This window comes from Notamacropus eugenii, chromosome 1, assembly GCF_028372415.1.
Source record: "Notamacropus eugenii isolate mMacEug1 chromosome 1, mMacEug1.pri_v2, whole genome shotgun sequence".
Taxonomy (NCBI): domain Eukaryota; kingdom Metazoa; phylum Chordata; class Mammalia; order Diprotodontia; family Macropodidae; genus Notamacropus; species Notamacropus eugenii.
The window spans coordinates 442,013,885-442,041,071 of record NC_092872.1 but is presented as its reverse complement, the minus strand read 5'-3'; the positions used below and the strand labels follow the sequence as shown (position 1 = coordinate 442,041,071).

General features: G+C 35.8%; 1 protein-coding gene across 1 annotated transcript; it reads left to right on the top strand.

Annotated features, from left to right (window-relative positions):
* The first annotated feature begins 75 nt into the window (after positions 1-75).
* Positions 76-26,714, top strand: RAB14 (RAB14, member RAS oncogene family). The gene is made up of 8 exons (XM_072631788.1): positions 76-210; positions 12,877-12,935; positions 14,152-14,205; positions 16,062-16,239; positions 21,170-21,236; positions 22,718-22,805; positions 23,177-23,207; positions 24,362-26,714. The coding sequence occupies exons 2-8, from the start codon at positions 12,884-12,886 to the stop codon at positions 24,537-24,539; spliced, it is 648 nt and encodes a 215-aa protein (XP_072487889.1). The 5' UTR covers positions 76-210; positions 12,877-12,883; the 3' UTR covers positions 24,540-26,714.
* The last annotated feature ends 473 nt before the right edge of the window (positions 26,715-27,187 follow it).

Below are 27,187 nucleotides of genomic sequence, written 5' to 3'. Positions count from 1 at the left end.
AGCCGCAGGAGCTGCCGCCGGAGCCGCCGCTGCCCCGCGCCTCCTCTTCTTGCCCCAGCCTCCTCAACTCGTCCGAGCTCGCCCCCTCGGCCTCCCGGGGCCCAGTCCCGTGACTGTCCTTCTCCTCCTTGGTGCCCAGGGGCCTCCTCTTCCCCTCTTGACGCTTCACGCCCCGTTTGGAAAGCTGCCCAGCCACCAGCCACCCCCCAGGTACTTGACCCCGGGCCGGCCCCCTCCTGGGCGCCCCCAGCCCCCTTCCAGCAGGAGCGCGCGTGGGGGGTGAGGAGGCAGGCAGGGAGGCTTCGGGCCTGCGCCCGGGCCGGTATCTCCGGGTCCGCGGGGGCGGACAGCGCTCCAGAGGGGGGGTCCAGGGGGAGGGGCGGCTCCTGACAGCGGGGGAGGGGGAGGCAAAAGGGGAGAGGGGCTGCAGCAGGCCCTCCTGCCCCCTCCCCGGGCCTGCCTGGTTGCGAGAATGTGGTTGGGGGGGGACGGAGGGGAAGGCGGAAGGTGCTTTCCAGCCCTCATTTCCCCTTCCCCCCCTCCCCACTGCCTCCCCCTCCTGCTCTCCCCCTTATGCCCACCCCCCCAAAGGCCCCATCATTGTTTTTAGCCTGTGTGGACCTGGAGATGCTCGGAAGGGAAAGGGTGTGTTCTCTTTATAACCTTCCCCACCTTTTCCACCACACACCCATCCAGAGAGGGGAAATGGCATCTCCGGGTGAATTTTGAAGAAACCGGAGAAATCGCATTTCCTGGTTGTGTCCTTTTTCTCCCTGCCATGAGACTGAGAATCTGCCTTTGATGGCCTCACTGGTGCTCTAGTTCACTTTTCTGCCCCTGAGTCACAAACGTTGCATTTTCTCCCCAGACAGCTACAATCTTGCCCTGAACACAAAAGACTGCTTTTCAGAGGATCCCAGTTGCCTTTCCTCAGGCAACTTGGTTTCTGTGTAAAGCCCTTGTCGATTTGGGTAGCGTGCTGCTTCTCAAGCTTCGAAACGTGGAGGTGTATATGGGATACTGTCTTTTTGGTGTATTCTCCCACGAATTGCATAGAACGGAGTACAGATTCATACTACTCAAGATGGCATCTGGTAATTTAAAAAAAACCTGTTTCAGGGATTCAGTGAAAGGTTGTATTAAACTACACATGGTATTTGGAAATATGATTACTCCGGAACCCCTTAAAATGCTGTGTGGGAGCCCACTTTATAAGCCAAGGCTAATAAATATGTCCACATCAAGTTTCTGGGGACATGACTTTACCCTTAGTATGTAGGCAAATATACCCCCTGTCTCTCCAAGCATATCGGTTTTTCTAGAGCTTTATTTCAACACTTTATTGAGCTTTCTTCCAGCTCCTTCTCTGAACTCTTGTAGCACTACAGTCTCTACACCGCACAATTTTAGCACCAATGTATGCAGTTTTTATTGTTGTTGATGTTGGTTGTGTTCGCACAACTTGGTTGAAAATTTCTTGAGGTCCAGGTCTACTCATGATCCCATGTCTGAGTTTTTTATTCCTCCACAGGAACCAGTGACTATTTAGCATGGTGCAGTGGGTAGAGAATGCTGAATTGTGAGAAGAATTGGGTTCATGTCCTGACTCTCCTATTTAACTAGCTATTTCACCATGGCAAGACACTTAACCCTTTTAAAAATCTGTTTCTTCATTTGTAAAACAGAAATGATGATAGTTCTTATAACTGTTTACATAGTATTCGGAATAATAACATAAACTGTTAGATTGTTGGAAAAGTATTGAATGCTATTTTCTGTTTTGGCTGATTTGAAGAATGAGGGAAGGGAGCTAATTTTTCTTCATTAGAATTATCAAGTTTGTGAATTAGCAAAATCAAAATTGGTATGCTCTTGGGATTGGCCTTCACAGAACTGAAGTACTATGTAAATTGTTGACTGAACAGAGTAGAACATGTAACAGAATAAATTAAAGTGAGGTTCTACTTTAGTTGTCCAAGATCCAGTGCTTTTCTTGTGCTACTTTTGGGGGATATAAGGACTTCTGAGAAGTGAAAAGAATATTAATGTACCATGTAATTCTAGTTAAGGAGTAGTGTAATTCTCAGTTAACCTAAGTTTTGCCAAGAAATTTTTACAATTTAAAGGAACTATTGAATGTACATTCATTATTAGATATGTTTCCAAACGTTATTGGACATGCAGTAGGCATTATTCACCAGTATGGTTTATATTTACATGCATTTTAAGAGTTCCAGACTTTTCTTTCTTTCTTTCTTTTTCAAACTGGCTAAGTGGGAAGGGAGCTGAATTTAAAGAGGTTCTTAATGATTATTTAGAATTATGAAATTTGGGATCTATTCTGAAAAGTCCAAAAACTGAGTCAGTGTGCAAGTAATTCAAAATAATATGCATACATATCTTTTGACTTGGATTATCTGTACCTCCAAATTTCGCTACTTCTAAAATGTGTATGTGACTGATTCAAGAGGAAGACCTTTAAATCCAGTGAACTGAAACCATATCTTACTTCGTTTCTTGCACAACCATTAAGTACTATTTCTATATTAATGTTCTTGCTAATATGGCTTTTCACTCATACTGATAGCTATTGTAATTTTTGAAAGCAAATGATGATTTCGTACCAAAAAGTTAAAGACAGTGAATAATTTTAAAAGATGTCGTTATAATCTCCATTCTTTGAAATAGTTTATATTTTAAGCTAAATTAGTTTTAATTCTTAATGCTTGATTTATTTAGGTTGTAAACAAGAAATCATATTAAGACTACTTCAAATATTTCTGCTACTGTTTTTTCTCTTTTATTCAAATACAACACTAGTGAGACATTGCAAATGATACATAAAATTGATTTGCTTTTAATGCCAGCTAAACTATCAGACTATGCTAAGTTTGAGTCAGTAAGGCTTTGATACTTGAGTGACACTTAAAAGTTTCTGATTTTTATAAATTAAATGCTAGGTATAATTTGGAAACAGGTGACCTTAAGTCATAATTTTGAACATTTCTAATATCAGTCATTTAAAATTATTTTACTGTTAGTAACTTTTGACTTTTGTCTTAGTAAGAAGGATCTCTGTATTAACTTCAAAACATTTTTTTTCTTCTTACTTTTTACTCTAGCGTGTTATAGTTAACTGGGATGAGGGGTAGGAGTGTTGAACTTGGCATTTTGGTGTTTGTGATCCAGTTTATTTTTTTTTAAGTGAATTTATCAGATTTTTTTTTTTTGTAGAAGTGTGTTTTCTCACACATGCAGAGGAATTTTATCTGTGGATCTTAGGAGTAGAAGCTATTTACTAATACGGCTTTGCTATTAAATGACCTTCATGAGAGAAGGAAGTTTGACTACTCAGATTGGCTACTCAATTATTCCTGTCCACCTGATAGAATAAATAGCATTCTGCTTTTAGTGAGCCTTTAACATACATAAAACCCAGTTCTTGAGTATCAGAAACAAAATCCCATTCTGGTTTAGGTGATTACTTTGATAGAATATTTTATTGGGGGAAAATGTTTTGCTTATGTTCATTTTACTTTTGTATAATTACAGAAATTTTAATTTATTCTAAAGAAACTATAAATTAAACAAACATAAGCACAATCAGACTATAGGAAAGATTATTTTATAAATCCGTAAGTCTTGGCATGATTTTGATAAGTGTAGAAAGGACCATATCAGCTCATTAGAAGTGTATCCAGAATGTATCTTAAAATATTTGGAATTCCATTTTTAACTTTATATTAGTGTTATATGTCTGAATTTTGAAGCTCTTCTTTTGACTTGGATTATCTGTACCTCCAAATTTCGCTACTTCTAAAATGTGTATGTGACTGATTCAAGAGGAAGACCTTTAAATCCAGTGAACTGAAACCATATCTTACTTCGTTTCTTGCACAACCATTAAGTACTATTTCTATATTAATGTTCTTGCTAATATGGCTTTTCACTCATACTGATAGCTATTGTAATTTTTGAAAGCAAATGATGATTTTGTACCAAAAAGTTAAAGACAGTGAATAATTTTAAAAGATGTCGTTATAAAATTAGTCAAAGTGAGTAGAATGAAAAGATGAAAGGTATAGATATATCAAGTATAATTTTGAAACAACTTTGGTTTTTGCCTCACCCACACTTCCCAGTGTAGCACTTTCTTAGAGAGCCATCTCATTTTTGATGATGTTCTTTCCATTTACATTGTTGTAGTATTGGGCATATTGTTCTGCTTCATTTCTCATTAGTTTATGTATTTCCATGCTTCTTTGTATTCTTCATTAAATGTAATTTCAAGCATTTTGGTTACCTTCAGAATATGGCATCCCATACTTATAAAAGTTTACAGATATAATTAATCTTGAGTATAGAGAAACTAAATCAGTTTTCTAAATCTAAACACTCTTGACCCTAGGAATTTATCCCCTAAATGACATGTCTAAAAAACAAAACACCACCTACTACTGCCCTGGTGGTGTCTTAATCAACAATAGCCTTCAGATGCTAGTAATATTTTTTTTTTTTTTAGATCTGATTTTATTTTTATTTTTTTATTTTTTTTTTATTTTGTAATGTTTAACAATCACTGCCATACAATTGTGATTTTATCCCCCCCACCTACCCCCCACTCCCCCCCTCCCTCCCCACGACTGCATACAATTCTGTATAGATTCTACATATACTTTCCTATTGAGTATATTTTCACTATAGTCATGCTATGTAGTCAGACTAAGATAAATGAAAGAAATCGTATAACAAATCAGAACATGATACACAAACACATACACATACACAAACATGATCTGCTACAATATGTGAGTGACTTCCATATTTCTCTCTCTGAGTGTGGCAGGCATTTTGCCTTGAGATCCTCCATTGGGATTTTTTTTTTTTTTTGGTAAGAAGTTCTTGTGTTATTACACAAATCTAAGTCTACCAGAAAAAACTCTCAAACACTGTGGTTGTTGCTGTGCATAAAGTTCTCCTGGTTCTGCTCCTTTCACTCAGCATCAGGTCATATAAGTCCTTCCAGGCCTCTCTGAAGTCTTCTTGTTCATCATTTCTTATGGTAGTAATATTTTTAATACAACTTTTGTATTAAATTTAAAAAATATACATGTAGTGGTAGTTTTACATGAAGTTTATACTAGTAAAAAGTTTTGAGTTGGTAGGGACTACTGCTAGTAGTCGTCCTTGATTGCAAGGGTGCCATGACCAGGAGTGCCAGTAATTTCATTGTTAATAGTATGTTAACTGCATTCTTATTAGAACTCCAGAAAAGCACTTTTTTCTCCCCACCCCTTCCTCCTTCATCCCAATTCTTGGGTATTCTTATTTTACTATTATGGTGTGGGTTAGTAGTGGCATCCTACCTGGGACCTCCTTGGGACTCTCAGGTTTCTCAGCCAATAGGAGGAATAGAGATAAGGAAAGGGGTTTATGACTGACAGATCTTCCCATAGTTTAGTATATGGGTTGGGATGTACTGTGTGTGCACTTACTTCCCCCTTTGAGCCTTTCTTGCTCTTTCTTTGAAATCCTTCTAAGTCCTGTAGACTTAGGACTAATTGGAACCAGTACTCACCCAGTGGCTTCATGCTCTTGTTCATGTTCCTCTTCCCCCTTGTTTCTTTACTTGAAGGCTAAGTAATTGACCTGGCTCCTAAATTTTGGAGCCGGTGCTTAGAAATAAAATAAATGTCCAACTCTGCAGTAGTCTGTGCTTTCAGAATGCAAAGTGAATTTTTATTTGTTTATACTATAGCTTGTTTGGTGATCTGCTTTTTCTGAATACTCTCTTAAGATTAATTCTACTATGATATTCATGTTGATTCATTGGAACCAGAGTTGGAAGGGCGCTTAGAGATCATCTAGTCCAAGGATTCTTGACCATGATTCTGTGGGTGGATTTCAAGGAGTCCATGAACTTGGATGGGAAAAAAATTATATCTTTATTTTCACTAATTACTAAATGATTTTTAAACATTTCCTTCAATTATGAATGTAGGATACATTATGAGAAAGGGTAAATAGGTTTCAGCAGACTGCTGAGGGGTCCCTGATGTACAAAAAAGGTTAAGAATCCCTGGTCTGAGTTCATCTCCCTCATTTTCTATTCTTCATCAGAAACACCTTGGGAATATATAATGGACAAACAACTTGAAACTACTTACTTAAAAAAAAAACACTCAGAAACTTTTGTTTACAGCTAGAGAAAATTCAAAGCTAGGTAAAATGTACTGTTCTCCTCAGTACCTGTTTCAGGTAATAAGGAGGTGAAAAAAGTCCTTCCTTAAAAAAGATTAAGCACAGATAGTATTTCTTAAACAAGGTATTTATTTAACTGACAAAGTCTGGGATAATCATTACAATTAAACTAAAGTAACCTGTACTTTGAATGCAAAACAATAAAAACAATAAACAAAACTTAATGAACAGAAATAAAGTTTGTCTTCAATAGCTAAGAGTGAATGTAGTTTTCTTTTAACTATATCTACTTTTGGATTTTGGCATACATATACTTTTCAAGGAACCCAGAAGATTGGGGGATGAGTAGAGACCCAAAGAAGTATTCTACTTGAAAGTGTAAATTTTCTTGACTTTCTAAGTAGTCTACATTATTATTTTGAATTGTTTTTAAACAGTGAGATTGTTGGAGACATAAGTAATTAGACCATATTTCTGTTTCATCTAATTTGAAGAAGGGAAGAGAGAATTAAGTTTTCTCTGGGAGAAAATTAGAAAGTTGGTAAATTACTAAAATTAGAATTGAGCTGTGTAGTTGTGATTGACTTTCAGTGACTTTTTATTGACTAAGTGACTTAATATGATTTAAAATAAGTATAGTAAACATAACCCTAGTTTAGTAAAAATGAATCAAGGTGCATAATTGAAACTTTAGCAGGAAGATTGAAAGTTGGTGGCAATATAATAAAAGAGCAGTTGGCTAGCCAGTGATAGTTCCTAAAGGAAAGATGACACAGAGCATTTTAAGTGACTACCTTGTGGGTCTTTAAACTGGGAAAAAGGAAGAAAAGCCTTAAAGTTAAAGGAGAAAAGAGTTGAGAGGGAGTACCAATTAATATAATAAAAGTAATAGTTAACTATTTACAGTGCTTTAAGTTTTGCCAAATGCTTTACTTGTTTTTCCTTTGATTTTTACAACTATCCAGTGAAGTAGTTGCTGTTATCTCCATTTTACTGATGAAGAAACTGAGGTGGAGAGAAATTAAAGTGACCTGAGTCAGGTCTAAAAAGCTTGTAAGCAACTAGGGCAAGATTTGAACTGAAATCTTACTGACTCCTAAATCTGGCGCTATCCACTGTGTCTCCCAGCTATCTAATAATAATTTTAAAAATTAAACCTTTTAATTTGGTTTTTAAAAATCACTTATTAACATAGTAAGTCATCATTAAATTCTGCAACAGAGACAATTCAATATATCAATCTTTCATTTGGGAGAATTGCATATAATAAAACTAGACTTAAAAATCTGGAGAGACTCCACTTCCCTTTTTTTTTTTTTTTGTGATTTTGAGCTTTGTGATTGTGGGCAAGTTACTTATTATTGTTCATCAGATTTTTCATCTGTAAAATGACTACTATCCTGGAGTATCTACCTCAGTGTGATTGTGAGGATCAAAGAAAACAGTATATGTAAAGTATTTTACAAACCTTAAAGTGTTACATAATTAAAAGATAGTATTGTTAGTATTATCTAAAATCCTTAGCATTTAAAATGGTATGTGTAAAGCACTTTATAATCTTTAAATGCTCACTGAAGTCAGTTGCAATTTTTTTTTTTGCATTTTCTAAAGTTGAACCAAATAAATTATGGTATAGTAGAATAAGTGCATGTTTGAAGAACTCTTGTTAATTACTTGTAACTTTTGTGATCAAAGTAGAAAGTGGGAGTTAGGCTAGGGGCAGACTCTGAAAGTATGGATGAGCCCTCTCAGATGGGTGCAGTTTGTTACATTCATGTTTTTAAAATAAGCTACAGAAGAGCTGACTTTAAAAGCTTTGGCGGGGTCTACTAGTCAGTTAACATGCATTTATAATATGCCAGGCACTGTGCTAAATGGGAATGCAAAGATAAAAGAGAAACAGCTCCTGCCTTCATGGAGTTTCTAATATAATCATTATGGGTGCAGCTAGGTGGACAGAGCACCAGTGCAGGAGTCAGGAGGACCTGAGTTCAAATCTCATCTCAGACACTTGACAGTCACTAGCTGTGACCTTGGGCAAGTCATTCAACCCCACTTGCCTCATCCTGAGTCATCTCCAGTCATCCTGATGAATATCTGGTCATTGAATTCAGATGACTCTGGAGGAGAAGTGAGGCTGGTGACCTGCACAGCCCTCCCTCACTCAAAACAAAGTCAAGTGCAAGTCCTGTCATTATTTCTCTGATGTCATGGTCTTCGGTAAGGAAGGACGAACACAAAATAATCATTACAAGATAACTGGGGAATGGAGGACACTGGCATCTGGAAAAAAAAAAAACAGTGATTCCAAGAGATTCCATTCCATTTCTGCCATTCAAGTAGATCATTGTGTCCTAGAAAATGATTTGTAAGAAGACTGGAAAGGTTGGAAGGAGCCAGGTTGTGAAGAATTTTGCCAAAGAGAGGATTGTAGTAGAAATTGAGTGACTGGAGTTTGGAGGTGAGGGAAAGTGGTGATCTTGATAGATGCACACTTTAGGAAAATCACTTTGGCAACTTTTTCACAAAGGATGGTTTGGAGTAGGGGGAGGTTTGAGGCAGGGAGACCATTGCAATCATCCAAGTAAGTACTTATGAGAGGCTGAAAGAGGAAACTTTAGCAAGCCCAAAAGCCTTGTGAATATGTCCTGGAATCAGAGGATTCTGATCAGCCTCACATGGACTAAGGTTGGTCAAGGGGTGATGAATTTGTTGGACCATGCTGAAAGATGTCAAAAGAGTTGTGTAATCTGCAGTAGGTGGAGAAAGTACCCTTACTGAGGGATACTTGGAATGTGGTGTTTTACTTTTTTTTAAGCCTGTAAGAGCAAAAGATTGTATGGTATTAGTATTCTGATGTTATTGCTTGAGAACAATGTGGCATAAGTACCTGTCAGGAGTGACCTAGGTTCAAGTTCTGTTTTTCACATGGGGCCCTGTTTGTCACTTAACCTCTTAGTGCCTGAGACAATTCTTTAAGACTAATCCTGTAAGTTGTAGAACAGTTGCTCATCTGCATTCGTAGAAGGAATTCTCTCACTTAGAGCTTCCTAGACTGATGAGATTATAGGTATTGACCAAAAAAAATTAGAGTAACATGTTGAGATACCATTATTCTCATTTTTGTGAGTGCTTGAGAGTGAATAATCTCTGGTAACACAACTTAGCGTCAGGTCCACGTTAGCTTTTAGAAGCTTCGTTAATTCCACAAAGAGGTCCTTTGCCATTCAGCTCTATTACCTTTAGATTAAGAATTAATGAAAGGCCTCTGAGTTATAATTCAACATTTATTTAGCACCAGGAGTACAAATACAAAGAAGAAATCCCTTCTCTCAAGATCTTATGTTTTAATGGGGAAAACAAATACATAAAAAAATACAGAATAAAGATAAAGAGAATAAATACAAATGAGTTTGATAAAAGGTTGTTTGGGGGAGGGCACTTGCGATGGGACTTCATGTAGAAGTAGTGCTTGACCTGCATCCTGAAGGAGTTCTGTGAGGTGGTAATGCATTCTAGTCATGGGGGAATGGTCAGAGCAAAGGAACATCTCTTGGTGTTAGTAGTGTTGGGGGTGAGGGGAGGGAGAGAAGGCCAGTCTGGATGGATCACAGAATGTGAAGGAAGAGGAATAATGGACAGTGAGTCTAGAAAGATAAGTTGGGGCTAAGTTGTGAAGGACTTTGGAAGCTAAATAGAAACTTGTATTTTATTTTAGAGGCAATAGGGAGGCACTAGAATTGCTTAAGTATGGGAGTCAGACCTATGATTTACGAAAATTATTTTGGTAACTGTGGAGGATGAATTGGAGTGGAAAGAGACTTACAGTAAGCAGGGAGACCAATTAGGAGGCTATTGCAGTAATCTAGGGGGAGGTGATGAGCACCTGGACTAAGGTGGGTGACTTGCTGTGTGAGTAAAGGGAAAGGGGCTGATATGAGGTATGCTATGGTGGTAGAAACAGCAAAATTTCTGCAAACAGCAAAAATCAGCAAAAAACTGATTAGATATGTGGTGTGGGCGAGTGATGAGTTAAGTATGACACTGAAACTGTAAACTTAGGTGATTGGAAGAATGGTGGTATCTTTGACCGAAATAGGACATATTGGGTCTGATGTGTCTTCGGGCTATCAAGTTTGAAATTGTTAACAGATGATTAATATAGGATGGAAGTTCAGAGGAGATATTGGGCCTGGGTATTCATATGTGTGTGCGATAGTTGAACTATGGGGGTCGATAATCTTGCCAAGAAAGAGAAAAGAGGGCCTAGGAGAGAGCCTTGGGTTATCCCCTCAATTGATGGGCATGATGTAGATGATAAAATTGAAGAGTGAGAAGTACTGGTGAGATGGGTGGGTGAACTAGGAGAGAACAGTGTCAAGAGTATCTAAAGAGGAGAGAATATTCAGGAGGATAGGGAGGTCAGCAGTGTTAAAGATTGAAGAGAGTTCAATCGGAATGAAGATTGAGAAGATACAATCAAATTGGCAATAAAGAGAGCAGTTTAATTAACTGATGAGGTGGGAAGTCAGATTGCAGAGGGTTTACAAGAGAGTTAGAGGAAAAGTGGGCAGCTAGATGGCAAAGTACACAGAGTCTGACCTAGAGTCAGAAAGACATCTTTGTGAGTTCAAATCCAGCTAACTTCAAACATTTACTAGATATATGACCCTGGACAAGTCATAACCCTGTTTACCTCAGTTTCCTCATCTGTAAAAATGAGATGGAGAAGGAAATTTCAAACCACTCCAGTATCTTTTCCAAGAAAACTCCCAATTGGGGTCATGAGGAGTTAGACACAACTGAAATGACTCAACAGTAGAGAAGAAAAGTAGAAACCTTTTGTGTAAATGCTTTTCCAAGGAGTTTGACTTGGGAAAGGGATAAATATACAATGATAGCTAGCAGGAATGTTGGAATCTTGTGAAGATTTTTTAAAGATGGGAGAAGACTTGGGCATATTTTTAGGCAGCAGAAAAGGAACCAATAGAGAGAGTTTGAAAGAGCGAGTGGAGTTATATAGTGTGATATACTGGAGCATATGAAAGAGGGATAGCAGTAGCATCAATGGTATTTGGAGAAGGGTTGGCTTTGGTAGGAAACAGGGCTACCACTTCATCAGAGATTGTAATAGTGGAGAAAAATGTGGGGGGTACTCTCAAAGTATTGTGACATGAGGGTAGAAGGACCTCAAAATGAATGGCCTTAATATTTCTTGACCAAGTATAAGGTGAGGGCTTTTAGCTAGGGAGGGCTTGAAGATCAAAGAAAAAGTTTAGATCAGCTGTTGTGGAGAGTGCCAGATAGGGAGGAATAAAGATTGTCTCGCTTTAATGAAGCCCAGTTGAGATTAGATAACATAAATTTGTAGTGGAACCACTTAATATGATCATGTGACTTCCAGCTCCATTCAGCATGAGGTGAGAGGAGGAGGAAGGGAGATGAATGGTAGGGAGTAATCCAGAGTTGGGATTTGGCCAGGCATTGAGCCTTGATAGGGGAAGGGAACAATGCATTTGAGAGTAGAGGCTTATTCAGGGTTGGGGAACCTGCAACCTTAAGATCATATGTGGCCCTCTAGGTCCTCAAATGCAGTCCTTTGACAGAATCCACATTTCACAGGCCAGATCCCCTCAATAAAAGGATTTGTTGTGTAAAACTTGGATTCAGTCAAAAAGCCACACCTGAGGACCTAGAAACAATCACAAAATCGGTTTTAAAAAATTATTCTATTTTAATGCCCTTTCCTCCTAAAACAGGGCCTAAGACAGTGTCTTCTACAAACTGTTCAATAAACATTTTTTTTCTTCTAATACTTGTCTGTTAGAAACACTCAGCAAAGAAACAAAAATAAAACCTGGTCTTAAATGCATGATCATTTTCTTTGGAAGTTATTTTTAAAATTGATTTAAACAAGGGGAAATCTACTTAGAATATGAAAAGGTAGTTCTGCATGTCCAAAGAAAATAAAAGGCTGAAACATGCTTGAGCCAGAATATGAATGAGTTAGGTCTGAACTAATAAAAAATTTCCTGACAGTAAGGGTGGTCAGATACTTACTGGCTTGTGCTATCTACTTTTCTTGAAGTCTTTGAAAATGGGATCAAGAGTGTCCTGGGACCCATCAAGAACAGTGAACACTTTTAGATTTTACAACCACAGAAATAATTTAAGGAACTGATGATATTTTAATAATATTTTTCATTCCCTGAAAAAGATGCTTACAAAAATGCTGTATTTCGTTTTATAATGTATTTTAAAATCAGAATATTATTGTTTCAGCATTATGTATGGGGGAAAGTGTTTCTAAAAAATTAACTGAAAATTTCTTGTTTCCAAAGTTGTTTTTGAAACAAATGTGGTTTGCTATGATATTTTTGTGTGTGATGCTCAAGATTTTAAATTGCTGTTCTTGGTAAATGAAGTGATAGGATTTCTCAACGTATACATCAATTTTAAAGTAAAACTTCCTTATAAAACCAGTTGGCTTTAGGTGGTTTTGTATTTTTTTGGTTCTTGATTATTCAAGAAATCCCTACAAATCAGTATTACTGTAATCTCTTAAGTACAAATGTTTTGTGATGCTCACTCTTGTATGTGTTCTCATAGAATATTTCAAATTTAGGCAGATTAACTTGTATGCTGTTGAAGTAATGGAATCTTTTTTATTTTTAGTGCCACAATGGCAACTGCACCTTACAACTACTCCTACATCTTTAAGTACATTATTATTGGTAAGTTACATGTAATCATTTTATTTTGAGATCAAGAAATTTAATATGCTGGAAAGTTTGCCCACTAAAATTTGTCAAGAGTACAGCTCAAAAGAAGTTTGAAAAATAATATTTTTTATTACACAGATGTTTTACAGGATTTATTTTTATGTTAGCTGTGTATCTTTGCACTTTGTCCTAGTGACTACTTTTTAAATACAATACTGCATACATAGCTTTATTAAGCCTATTTTTTTAAATGACAGAAATATCTGAGAACTCTAATTCTTAGTCAGAATGTATAATAATGGCAATAATGTGATTGGTTCAGCATTCCTTGAAAATTATTCTAAAATTAACCTAGAAGTGATCTTTCACTAGATTCCCCCAAATTAGTGTAGAGCAATGTAGTTTGCATACAAGGCAATATTAACTTAACACTAGAAAATAAGAATGATTCTCCTGCTGCCTGCCTACTTTCATAGTAGTATTAATCTTATAACTGAGGGTTTCATCTGTAAGATGAAGGATTTGGATTAGATGACCTTTCATGTCTTAAAGCCCCTTCTGCTTTCAAATCTATGATGTTATAATTTTGTTTCAGTGTCTTGAGTTAATTGTTCTGTTACTATAAAGTGGGTTAAAATACAATTCTGTCGTATCTTACTCAGGATATAAATTGCTGCAGTCATAAATATGTTTAGTTAGGGTTCTTTGTTAATATGGAATATTTTCCAATAACAATCCACTTTGGATTGATTAAACATGAGAAGGGGAAGTAAATGAAAACAAAGTATATAAAATGCATGAATTGTAGTTTTTCTTCTCGTAATACCTACTACTTTTGCCACATTTATCTTTTTGTTTTTGAACAAAGATCAAAAAAGATTATAGAATATTCTGAAGTCGAACTAGACTTTAAAAAAACATTAAAACAAAGATCTTTATATAACAAAATCGGGGGCAAAACCACATCCAAGCTCCAGTTGATGAGTCATTTTAAAGCAGTTTGATACCACATTCCATGCAGTTAAAAATTGGAATAGGTCTTTCATCATCAAAGAATATGACCTGTAGTGGTACTACTTGGTGTACGTACTTTGTCAAATTGAAGAAATGTTACTAAATGTCACTGCTATATTAAATAATAGTGTGAATCATTAAAGCCCAGTCTATCATTGATTATGAATATTAAGAACTTTACGACTTAAAAGTACTGACACTCTTTTTTTGACAGGGGACATGGGAGTAGGAAAGTCCTGCTTGCTTCATCAATTTACAGAAAAAAAATGTAAGTGTAAGTTTTGAGAGTGGAACCTTATTTTAGCATTATCTAAACAAGGTGGTTTTCTACTGTACCATACGCAGCTGCAACTCACTTTTAACTCTGCCTCTCATTGCTTAGCTTTGTGAGCAATGTTGCTTCTCTAGTTTTGTGTAGGACGGAAGAGTAACCAGGAAGAACTGAACATTCACTAACATTTTCAGTGTTAGATTTATTTTCTGTCTGATTCTCTTAAGTCTGGAAATCTGACTAAAGGGTTTTTTTTAAATTAACATTTAGCACCTAATTTTCAAGTAGAATATATTGATTCATTGTTTTGAATTGATATTATGGAAGGTTTGCCTATCCACAAAGTGGAGATTAAAATTGTTATTTATTTCATTGGATGAGAGATTAGAGTAGGTGACTTGTAAGGTCCCTTTTATCTCCAGAATTCTTAGAAAAATGCTGCATGTATTAATTACTAATTACATAGCAGCAGACTTGAACAAAACATTAATTTGAGAAAGTTGAGTTTTTTCTAGATTAACTTATATCTGCTATGATTAAATTAGAAGTTTAAAGCTCTACTGTGTAGTGTTTCTTAACAGTTAAGGGAGGGGGACAAATTATTTTTATGTGAGTACCTTTCTAAATATTGGAGATAGTTCTTTGGTATTTCTATCCAACCATAATTAGAAGTGGAGTTGTAATATTTTAGGTAGTGCCCAATGCTTTTTTTGTGTATACTCAAGAATATTGGTCTAGTAATTTAATATCCTAATTATGGAAGAAAGGACTAGTAAATCTATACCCTCATCAACTAGAAGTTCTCAATGCACATTAAATACCTTGTGGTTTTTTCTGAGGCACTGATGATAGCTTTGTAGAATGAAGAACTGACCAGTGATTCTTGGAATCCCAATTCAACAGCTTTCTTTTCAAGGGAAGGTGGTACTAGATTATTACTTTATTTGTAATTCATCATTGGAGAATTGTTGAAAAATCTTTATGCTGCAGGGCTTATTAAGCCTTCCCACACATATTAGGTAACTCATCTGATAGTAACAAACTTAAATAGTGCAACCTCATCAAGTTGGTGCTGTAAAGTACTTGATTTTTTAATTAAAATTCTTTTTTTTGCTTAATAGCCTGGCCCAAGTCTGACTTCTTTCAGGATCTTGGACCTCTTGGTCTGTACAGGCATAGTAGAACTTACTAAGTTATTGAACTAGCAAAAAGATCAGTCATTCAGGTGTACAATGGATCCCCCACCCCACCCCTACCCCAGGTTTAATTTGAAAGTATTCGAATTGCAGAGGTAGGGGATGCTGAATTTGGCATCAGGAAGACCTGAGTTTAAATCTTGTCAGACAGTTAAAAGCTTTGTCTGATCATGAGAAAGTCACAAACTCTCTGAACTTGTTTCTTTTTCTGTAAAATGATAACTGTTGTGAGGCTTAGATGAGATAATGTATATAAAGCATTTTATAAACTTCAGAGTGCAATATCTAAATTAATATTAATGGATTTCGAGTCAGAAAACTTGGAGGCAAGTCACTTTAAAAGCTTAACAACAATGACCAATGACAAATTTAGGCTCAGTTTCCTCATTTGTAAAATAAGGGAAATAATATTTGCTCTGCTTTGTAAAATGTAAAGTGGAAAAAAAAGGTATTAGTTGGGAATCCAGTAATTATTTTTCACTTAAGAAACAGAATTTTACCTCTCAGGGTCTCAATTTCCTCATCTATATAATGTAAGGAGGTTGAACTAATTTGTCTCTAAAGTCTCTTCTAATTCTAACATTCTATGATTCTGACTTGATTTTTAGTAGAAATACAAGAAGTTCATATATATTTTTTCCCCTCCTTTGGTGACAGTTATGGCTGATTGTCCTCACACAATTGGTGTTGAATTTGGTACAAGAATAATTGAAGTTAGTGGCCAAAAAATCAAACTGCAGATTTGGGACACAGCAGGACAGGAGCGATTTAGGGCTGTTACACGAAGCTACTACAGAGGAGCAGCAGGAGCACTTATGGTCTATGATATTACTAGGTAAGAAGTCATCTCTCATCTTTCTAGTAAAATTACTTTGGGCATATGTGTATTTTTGGATTGCTACTGCTTATGGGATATTTGGTGTTTTTTTGGTTGTTCCCTTGAATAATGCAAAACTTGAACATATATTATTACTGTATTGTTTTAATTGTTTTAAATGCAGACCACATCCCTAGAACTGAAATCTCTTTGAAAGAAAAATTAAGGTCTGAAAAGTAATACTGGTTTTATAAGTCACATTCTTGCTTTATACCATCCAGATTTGGGAGAAAAAAAATGCAGCCTGCTCTTGGGACCATACAGAGTGCCAGCATCTTCTTCCCCCAAAAGAAAATAGATTGGAAACAAAGATATATGACATGTGAGTGTGTTGCACTGCCCTTTAAGGCCACAACACCTCTAAATCTATGCTCTTACGATTTGGGAACACTAATGTATTTAACAAGTAAAATATCATTTAGGTAATATTTCAAAAATACTTTCTGCACAAATTTTCTTTTGACATCAGACAAAAAAAAGATTGCCATTCATCTGATGTCAAAATTAGCACTGAAAGAGTACACTTTTAGAAATTTAAGGTTGTAGTGGTGCAGAAAATAAAAAAGCTTTTATATTTGCCTTTGGAAGGTATTTTATTACTTATTTAACTATGATTTTCTCACTTGAGAATTCATAGTTTCTGAAGTAGTGAAACTATAAATGATAGAATTTGATATCAATAATGCATCTATATGTTCAGGAAATGATGAAAATTTGAATGCATTTATCCTCTGTTTCATTACATAATGAAGTCTAAAACTTGGGCAGGGCCTTCCACAATCTCATCTCAGTCTCATCTCCTAATACTCCTCCTCTTCATGTACTCATATATGACAGTTGAGTGGGGCCATTTGCTGTTTCTTGAACAGGATATTTTTCTGATTTCTTGTGATTTTAAGGTGGCTGTGCCTAAAAGGTCCTTCTGACTTCACCTATCAAATACTGTCTCTTTTCTATGAAACTTGTCTTGATAGCTGCTCTCATGTTCTTTTCTTTCCATTTCCCCCAATGAAAATAATCTTTTCTTCCATCATTTCTATCACATTTTTCCTATTCTGTATTATATTACCCATACCATCTTGTAATTTCTTAAGGGTAGGTATCATGTGTAGTTCATTGTTTTATTCCACACTGTTCACTGGGCACTCAAATTTTTGTCAAAATTGAATTTTTTTAACTGAATAATCCATCTATTTTCCTGTTTCCATCCTTGGAATAGGTTTTATTGTCTTTCAGGTTGATGCAAAGAATCAGGCTAATGGTTGTAAGCTTCTTGAATATTGATATTCATTTAAAAAAATAAAGTGAATTGAAAAATTGGCCTTTCTAAAATTGGCTGTTCGGGCCATATTTTTGCATTTAGTTAAATTTATTTTGTTTGATTTAATTTTTTTCTTCCATTAGCAATGTATCTTATAGTTGGGTAAGCATAATTACAAATAGCTCTCCATTAAAAGCTCTTAACATTGAGGAAAGACTCTTGGAGAAGACCTTTCTTTCCTGAATGAGATTACAGTTGAGCATCACTAAGAAAGTTCAGACTTGCAAAACAGGATAAATTTGGGAGTTTTTTACATTACTGCTATTTGGTTTCAATTCATCATACATTTATTCAGCCCTTTAAGTGAAAACACAAAAACAAAAATGAAATATATATTTTTTTAATCAAGTTTACATTCTTTTGGGGGGAGGATGGTAGTAAGATGAAGAATATTGCATCTGAACTGTGTCTTGAAGGAAGCCTGGGAGTCCATACATGAAGGGAGCATTCCAGAGGAGGGCCAGTGTAAAGTCACAAAAGTAGGAGATTGAATATCATGGATATGCTACAGCAAGTAGGACAATTTGGCTGAAACAGAGCGTTTGTAAAGAGAAATAATGTGAAACCAGCCTAGAATTATGTTAGACTGAAGAGCTTTAAGTGGCAAACATAAAATTTTATATATCCTATAGTCCTAGTGGCAATAGAGAGCAAGGGAGGTGACATAGGCCCATAGGAATGTCAGTTTTGTGGACTATATGGAGGAAGATGAGTTTCAGAGGAAATTTCTTGTTTTCTAGAAGTAACCACCTAAAAACCTCCAGAAAATCTAATAAATGGTTACAAAATTAGACTTATAAACAACTTTTCAGAAATACAGCTCACATACAAAGGAAAGCTGTGAAGTAAACACTCAGCCATTTAGCAGTGGCTTTATTCTTTTGGTTTGACAAAAAATTTAGCAGTTATATACTGGAAAATACTAAATTCTAAGAACATGTGATATTTTGATTAGTTTTTGATATATCAATTAGTTTTCCTGGAATGAAGGCTCCCTTGGGAAGAGTATGGTCAGAGCATTAAGTCTCACTTATATCATTATAAAAGGATAAGTTATTTGGAACAATTTTTGATTGCAAGAGCTCAAAACATTGATTGTATATTTTATTTTGAAGGGTTAAATATTATAGAGTAGAACATAGAGTTAAGTATAAAAATATTAAACTGTTAAAAGCTATAGATTGATTTGGTGGAGAGAGCTTTGGGTTGGGAATGTTAAGAGCCCCAAGGTCTACTCCTGGTTCTGCCATTTAACTAGCCATGTGACCTCAAGCAGTAATTTTTACCTCTCGGAGCCTGTTTTCTTATCTGTAAAATCAGAGGATTAGATTAGATCTGTAGAGTCCCTTCTGATTTTAAAATTATATGGGTCTATGAAACTGATTTCTTTTAAACTTTGGAAAAATATCTCGGTGTAAAGATTTTTTTTTTTTACTATCTGGTGATTTACAAGTTATTTGGATCTGTTTGTGTTATCTTCCCCATTAGACTGAGAATTCTTCAAGAACAGGATCAGTTTTACTTTTCTTGGTATTTCTAACACTTAGCACATTGCGTGGCACACAGTAGGTGCATAATAAATGTTTATTGACAGACTGGCTTTGTGTCACAAACAAACCAAAAAAAAAAGGCCTTTTATAGATGGAGAATGTTATGGAATATCTAAGGTTAGAGGTGAAGGAGAAACATAGGACCGTGATTAGATATATTCCAGGTAGTTTAGTCACCTGGTAAATAAAGATATTTGAGTTGAGAATAAAAAGAATATTTGATATTTGAGTTCAGAATTCATGAGAAATTTTCCCAATGCTGGAAAACTAAACTTCTTGACATTTATAATATAATAGTAGACTCATGAAATGGTAGAGCTGGAAGGGGCTTTTAGAGATTATCTGAATTTACCTAGTTTACCTCTGTCAGTTTTATAGATGAGGAAACTGAAATACAGAAGTAGAGCAATTTACCTAAGGTTACACAGGTAAATTAATGGAAGAACTAAGAATAGACTTATGTTTCTTGAATCCCAGTCCAATGCTCTTCAACCCCTACCCAAGTAGCTGTTGAGATTAATATCAAATATATCACCTTTTTGGTCAGCCAGTTGTATAATGTATGGATTCATTTTCATTGATTTAAAAAAAGGCCCTTCCAGGAAAAAGACTTTACATATATTTCTGTTCTAAATGACAGTGAGTTGGCTTGCTAACACCAAAAAATCTTTTATTGTAAATTCTGAACTCAATGTGAATTGGTCCAACCATTCATAGCAATTTGGAAGTATGCCTAGAGGGTCATAACACCTTGTGTACCCTTTGACTCAGCAAAGATAAAGACCTATTAGGTCTGTATCCGAAAGAGATCAAAGGAAAGGGAAAGGACCTATTCGTACAAAGTTATTTATAGCAGCTCTTTTTGTGGTGGCAAAGAATTGGAAATCGAAGGGATGTTTATCAATTGGGGAATGGCTGAACAAGTTGTGTGGTATATGATTGTGATGAAATACTGTTGTCCATGTAAGACATAGCAAACAAGGATGGTTTTAGGAAAACCTGGGGAGACATATATAGACTAATGAAAAATGAAGTGAGCCGAACCAGGAGAACATTGTATACAGTTACAGCAATCAGCTGTGAATGACTTAGCTGTTCTGCTCAAGACAACGATCCAAGACAATTCAGAAGGACTTATGATGAAAAATTCTATTCACCTCCAGAGAAAGAACTGATGGAGTCTGAATGCAGACTGAAGCATACTTTTTAAACTTTTATGGGGGGGGGGGGGGGCTCCTTTTGTTTTCTTTCAAAGTGTGGGTAATATGGAAATGTTTTGCATGACTGCACATGCGTAATCTTTATCATATTGCTTGCCTTATCAAGGAGGGGGGGAAGAGGGAAGAGAGAGAATTTAGAACTCAAAAGTTTGAAAAATGAATTAAAATTTTTTACATGTAACTGGAAAAAATATCAAATTTAAAATAAAAAATTCTGAACTCAAAACATTAGAAATTTAGTCAACATATTCAAAAATCAGCATAAAATAATGTCTTAGATTTCTAACAACTCAATTTAAGAACAACTGTTCTCATTTCACCTTCATCTGATATTAGCTAGGTATTTTTACATTTAATTTGAATTAAATTAATTTTGTGATTGAAAATCTCCCAGAGAGAATTTAGCAAGTACTTTTTTAGGTTTGATTTACTCTAGTCACAATCTTATTCTGTCATATGATTTTAGGTTTATTGCTTGCTCATTAATATTGCTAAGGAAGTATGTTGAATTGCAACAAAATCACTCCTTGAAAATAACAGTTTTGTTGGGTATTTTAAAAAATACTACATTATGTTCCAAGACTGAAAAATTTGTATATTTGTGTATCTTTGGACGAAAAGCTTTACTACTTCTCAGAGAGAGATGCTAAGGTAGTGTTACTTTTTTGTAATCCCGTGGGTTTAGATAGTTCAACTAAAATAGGTAACTGATTAAATAACTGTAGATTATCCTCTTTATTTATATGGCACCTACCTATATGTTAGCTCTTAAAATTTTCAACTTCAATTTTTTGCAGAAGAAGCACATATAACCATTTAAGCAGCTGGTTGACAGATGCAAGGAATCTCACCAATCCAAATACTGTAAGTTGAATGGCATTTTGTCATAATATGTTTTAGCTCTAAACTAAAGGAACCTCCAAAAACAAAGCTTTTCAGTAGTGTGACTGAATTTGTTTTCTGATAACAGGAATAAAAACTGTCATGTAATATGTCACCAGATCATTAAGAAAAAATATATTTCATCCTTTGTTTCTCAGCTTTTACATGTTCTTTCCATTGATTACATTCTTTGTAAAAATGAAAAGTATGAATAGACAGGCCCATTATAACAACCCAAAGAGCTTCAGTTTGAGACTGTTAAACCTGTCCAAACAAATGCTTGAATTTTAAAATGGGATCATTCTTCCTACTAAATTTTTTTTTATACTTAAGCCTTATTTTATGGGAGGATCTTGGACTATAAAATATTTTGTATAGAATACTGATTTGGATTTTGGTCCTTGAAATTTGTCCATTGGCGTACAGAAGTTCTCACACTCCTTTGTAGTTTATATTGTAATGTCTGTATATGCACATATGTGCACAAAGCCTCACAGTCCCTTGTATTCAGGACTAGTTACACTTGATTCCTCTTCTCAAATCTGGGTCCAAAGATTGAAGGTACAATAGTGTATATATAGCAACATACTATAATAATGAATGTTGGCAGTCTGGGAAACTGGGTGGCATATGGGGGTGGCAGGAATCTTCTACTGATACCTATGTCCCTAGCAACTTTGTGTTTCTCTTCTCAATTTCCCTCAAATGTGGTATGGAAAATGCACTGAACTTGGGAGTCAGAAGACCCGAATTTGAATCCTGGCTTTGCTACTTAACTAGCTGTGTGACCTTAGGCAAGTCATTTAACCTCTCAGGGCCTCACTTTACTCATCCATAATATGAAGAGGTTGGACTAGGTTTTAATCTCTTAAGAGTCTAGGTTTTTTTCTAGCTCTTAATGGGTCTGGACCATTTTTCCTACTCCTCCTACATGACCCCACAGCAGACTTGAAACCTTGTTCTCTGTTGTCAGTACTAGGGGGCTGGTGGACTCCTGCTCCCTGGGCTTTGATTGTCAGCTTCTCCAAAGGATCATTTATCCAAAAGTCAATTTCCAATCTTTCTTGCAGGTAAAGAAAATGGTATTTATATCTCCAGAGATTATCCTCAGTCCATTAACATTCTCCTGATGGTGTTTGCTTCTCAACCTTTTTGTATGTAAAGCCAGGTCAAAGAGAGAGGCGTTAGGTAAGGGAGGATGGCTGCCAGTCATGGGATTATGAAGGATTCATGATAGCATAAGGTAGCACGAGGGATTTTAAAATGGGAAATATGCACCTACAGCATTGTCTATAGCTTCCCTTTGCAAGTCTTAGTCTCAAAATCTGACTAAAAAATGGATTTAGCTCTAAAAGAAAGTCCCATTGACCTAAATCAGCCTTTAAAGATTATATAATTTGCATGATTGACTTTGTTGATTGCTTGCGTGTTAAGGTATGTTTATTTGTTTTGTCTCTAATCAGGTAATAATTCTCATAGGAAATAAAGCAGATTTGGAAGCACAGAGAGATGTTACATATGAAGAAGCCAAACAATTTGCAGAGGAAAACGGTGGGTTCCCTCTAAGAGTCTATTTTTTAAAATGGCACAAGCCAGTCATAACTGAGAGAAATGTCCAAAGACAGACAGGATTTGAGTACTGACAATTGTTTGACATTTAATAAGTTCATCAAACTGCAGGAAATCAGGAGCAAAGTAAATACAAATAAAGTGGACATGAGTACCTACAAAAATAGAACAGATCCTTAATCTGATGTACAATACAGATATTACTGGTCCCATACTTTTATATTAATTCCTTTAGTGTTTATGTGGGAAATACCTAAGTTTTGGATAAGTTTAGATGAAAATCAACTAATAATATATTTGTGAGCTATTTTTAGGATTTAAAATGACCTAATAGTTTTTTTTTTAATTTTTAGGCTTATTGTTCCTTGAAGCAAGTGCAAAAACGTAAGTAATTATAGCCTTCGATGTTCCAGATGTTTATTTACTTCTTTAAAAATGGACAGAATTTTTTTGATATGAAAAGTGTCACTTGAAATAAATGTCTTTTGTAGCAGGAAGAACAATTAGATTTTCATTTATATCAAGATAAACAAGCTATTTTTGTTTGCCTAAAAGTTTATACCTCCTAGTAACTAAGTTACTAAATGAAACTATTTGTATTCACAAAGGTGTGAATTTCATAACACTTTGTTTGCATTTGATACCAACGACTGGAGCTCGGTTAGTACTTTCATATAATACTTCTGATTGAAGAAATAAAGGATGACTTAAATGCTTACTTCTTAAAATTCATAGCACAGTGTAATTTTCTAATTGTTCTTTGATGCTCAATTAATGAACATTAGGCTCCCATCACTTTAGTCTTATTATCTCTTTTGGAAGAAAAGATGAGGAGGGCATTGCTATTAGTTTTGATCACCATATATGTCAGTAAAATTTTGTTTAAGGTCCTGATCTCAGTCTGTGCCTTTAAGCCCAGCCAAGAATCTTCCCAACAATGTGGTAGTCATAAGGGTGATGGGGTGAGGATTTGTATAATGTCTGCAAAAACAGCACTGTGCCTGTCTTATTGATAATGGGTAAAGATATTGAAGAGAGTATCTTGAAGTTGATTCCCCATGCTTGCATTGTTGAATTTCTTATTGTGTGACCTTTCATGGAAATAGTCAAAGCTAAAATTGTTGAATGGGAAGGAACACGTTAGCTAATATAGTATAGTGCCTGTTTAATTCTTGAGTTTTATAAAGACGTTTAAGTTCTATTCTAATATTGTTCCTGTAAATAGCTGTTTCTTGTTCTTGCTCCCTGAGCCTCAAGTTTCCTGAGCTTTAGATGAAGTTGGTCTCTGCTGTTCTTTCCAGCTCTGAGATCTAGGGGCCTCTTTTATGTTTTTTGCTTAAAGATACTTTTTGCATATGCCTTTCCCTTACACCAAGGTGTATGTGAAGAAAACCCAGGCTGAAGTAATGGCATTGTGGTAGATGAGTCCTTCAAGAGGGGGAAATTATGGAAAGGGTAAAAAGGTATGGGAGGATTTGGGGGGGTTAAGAGAGGGTAAAGAATACAGCTCTCCATTGATGTTGTTAATTGCTTCTTAGGGGAGAGAATGTAGAAGATGCATTCCTGGAGGCTGCCAAGAAAATCTATCAGAATATCCAAGATGGAAGCCTGGATCTGAATGCTGCAGAGTCTGGGGTACAACACAAACCTTCAGCCCCACAGGGTGGACGACTAACGAGTGAACCCCAACCTCAGAGAGAAGGCTGTGGCTGCTAGTGACCTTGATGCCATAGTCCCATTTCCGACTTCACCTCTGTCTGTTGGAAGCAGCACTTTTTACTGCCTCCTTGTCTTCTGTACATCTTACTGGGTTTGATTTAAAAACTCTGCTGAGAAAACAGGTTAACACAATACTAAACTGCTAAACAACTTTAGATGTAATCAGGTCCTCAAAGGCAAGTAGAGTAATAAACCTCTCCTGCATGGTAAAGCTAGAAGTTTTTTTTCCCCCCTTGATTGTCCTTGTGATAGATATGTCACCAATACATGATTTAAACTGAGCACTGATGCTGGACTCATGATTTTTAAACTTTTTTGCAGGACTTTGTTTATCTTGGACGGTTTTAATTTAATGGTCTCTTAAGCCTTTATCCCCACTTCTAACTGTTCCAAGTATGTCCATTATAACGGATAAGTTTATTTGCTGTGAAATGACTTCTGACAGTAGGAAAGGGGTTCTATAACTGCATCTTTTTGTTGGAGAAATTTCCCTGTCGGGTGGGTGTTCTATTTTTGTTTTCTTGCAGGGGTATGTATGTTTACTTCTGTCTTAGCCTAGCACAGGGAAAATATCCATTTATCTTTTTTCTTGTGCTCAATAGCTTTAGCTCTTCCTCCCAATCCATTTTATCTTTATCTTTGTTAATGGAACGTAAATATGTATAAAATTTGAAGGAACTGAACTAACAAATACATTCTGTGTATATGATTTTAATGAAGAAAAATAAATTGATTACTGGCATTAGAACAGTATATAATAAAATACCAGTTTGTACAGTATGACTTATATGTGACCATGTTCCTCCTATTTTCCCCATTTAACACAAGGAAATAGATACAACTGCATTTCACTAAGTGATATTGGCTTGAATTCCTTATCCCTGGCAGTTTTTGGAGCATTCATTTGCTTGCAGGGGACAGACATTGTGCTGGGAAGAGCTCCCAATTGGAAAGGATTAACACTATCAGAACTTAACGATTGCTGCCTTTGTTCCATCTCTGCACTACAGTATATCTGCTGTTCTCTTAACCCTGTTCTTGTGCAATCAACAATGTGCTAACCTGCTTTTCTCTTTTGTAAACATTTTTGCATTATTGGGCTGCATTTCCTGCCTTACTGTATAGGGAAAAAAGAGGCTGGGTTTATTATTGCACATTTTAAGCTTTTATACCTTTATCTTTTTGGAGTGGTCAGTTTCTGAACTGGACAGCCAGAATGGCAGATCTGCTCTTTGGGGATTTAAAATTGTGCATTTTTAACACTACAGTGAAATAATTTCAGTCATATGATCCCTCTTATTTAAAGCTTTGGGGGCCATTTTATGCCATGTTGGCATAAGTAGTTTTGTAAAAGGGAAAGTATTTCTAATGGTGTTTCAGTGCGTGTACTGACAGGATAAACTTTACACTTGCTAGTTTGGCCAATCAAGTGTTTTCCCTTCTGTGGACTAATTTAAAATTTGTTTTATGTAAAGAAAGCTGGGATATGGTTATTTTTTGAAGACTGCTGAGTAAACTTTGGCCTGTTAGAAATAATGCATTTAGTAAAACTGCAGTGTTTCAAGTACACATTTTAAACCCCTGTTGCAGACACTAAGGTGAAATTCTCTATTTGTCAGAGTTGTAAAAACATGGTGGTACTAGAATATTGTATAGTCATTGTTAAAAGCCAAAACTGGAATGTGCAGATGATAGGATTTGGATAATTTTATGCACTGTCCTTTTTTTGTTTGTTTTTGTCTTTTTTTAAAAACAAAACAAAACAACATAAGATTCCTGATGTAGATTGGTGAATACAGTCGAATTTACAGTTGCTCCATTTTGCTGAAACAGTTGCACATAAGGGGTTCACCCAGGGACCATGACCTAGGTATATATAAATATATAAATATATATATATATGTTTGTGTGTGTGTGGGACACACACACACACACATACACATACATACACACACACAAGCCCCCTCTGGGATATAAGGTAGAAATCACGATCTAAAGATTACAGCTTGTTTAGGTGCGATACCCTGACTCCCAAAGTTAGCTGCAGTGGGTCCTAATTGTTTCTGTGACAGAAGGATTTGTTCAGACTGCTGTACTCTTCATTTGATGTAACAAAATGCTATTAATCTAAATATTTGTAAATAAAGTACCTGTATCTAGATTAAATTATAATTAGTTGCTTTATTTTGTGATTTACAAGATTTAGACATTCTGCAATCAAGCTTTTGCTTGATAGAAATTGTTGGTTGCCAGGTATTGCCAGACCCCTTCTTCATAACATAATGGAATGGCATTATTTGTTAACTCTTAACCAGATTACTCCCAAGTCTTACAGCTCTGGAGTTTGGATTTTGTTATTTGCAGAGGAAATGGCAATGAGAATGTTCTTCCATGTAATTTTACATGCGCTGCTGATAGTCTTAAAAAAAAGCATTTGGGGCCAAATTCTTTTAGTTGCATGTATAGACCCTCTTAATAAAGGTGGGTGCTCAAAAGTGGGAGTAAGTGGAATTATCTTGTTTGCCTTAATTTCTAAGAACTAAATTTAGAGGTTGTTGGAGAGAAGAAAAATTGGAAATTATGACATTGGTCACACTTCAGTAAACTGTTTCACTGGTTTTGTTTGTTTTAGCACCTGTAAGGAA

Coding starts and splice junctions, on each gene's coding strand:
- RAB14 (XM_072631788.1), top strand. CDS start 12,884: ATGGCAACTGCACCTTACAACTACTCCTACATCTTTAAGTACATTATT. Junction 14,206..16,061: donor TCAATTTACAGAAAAAAAAT/GTAAGTGTAAGT, acceptor CTTTGGTGACAG/TTATGGCTGATTGTCCTCAC. Junction 23,208..24,361: donor CTTGAAGCAAGTGCAAAAAC/GTAAGTAATTAT, acceptor ATTGCTTCTTAG/GGGAGAGAATGTAGAAGATG.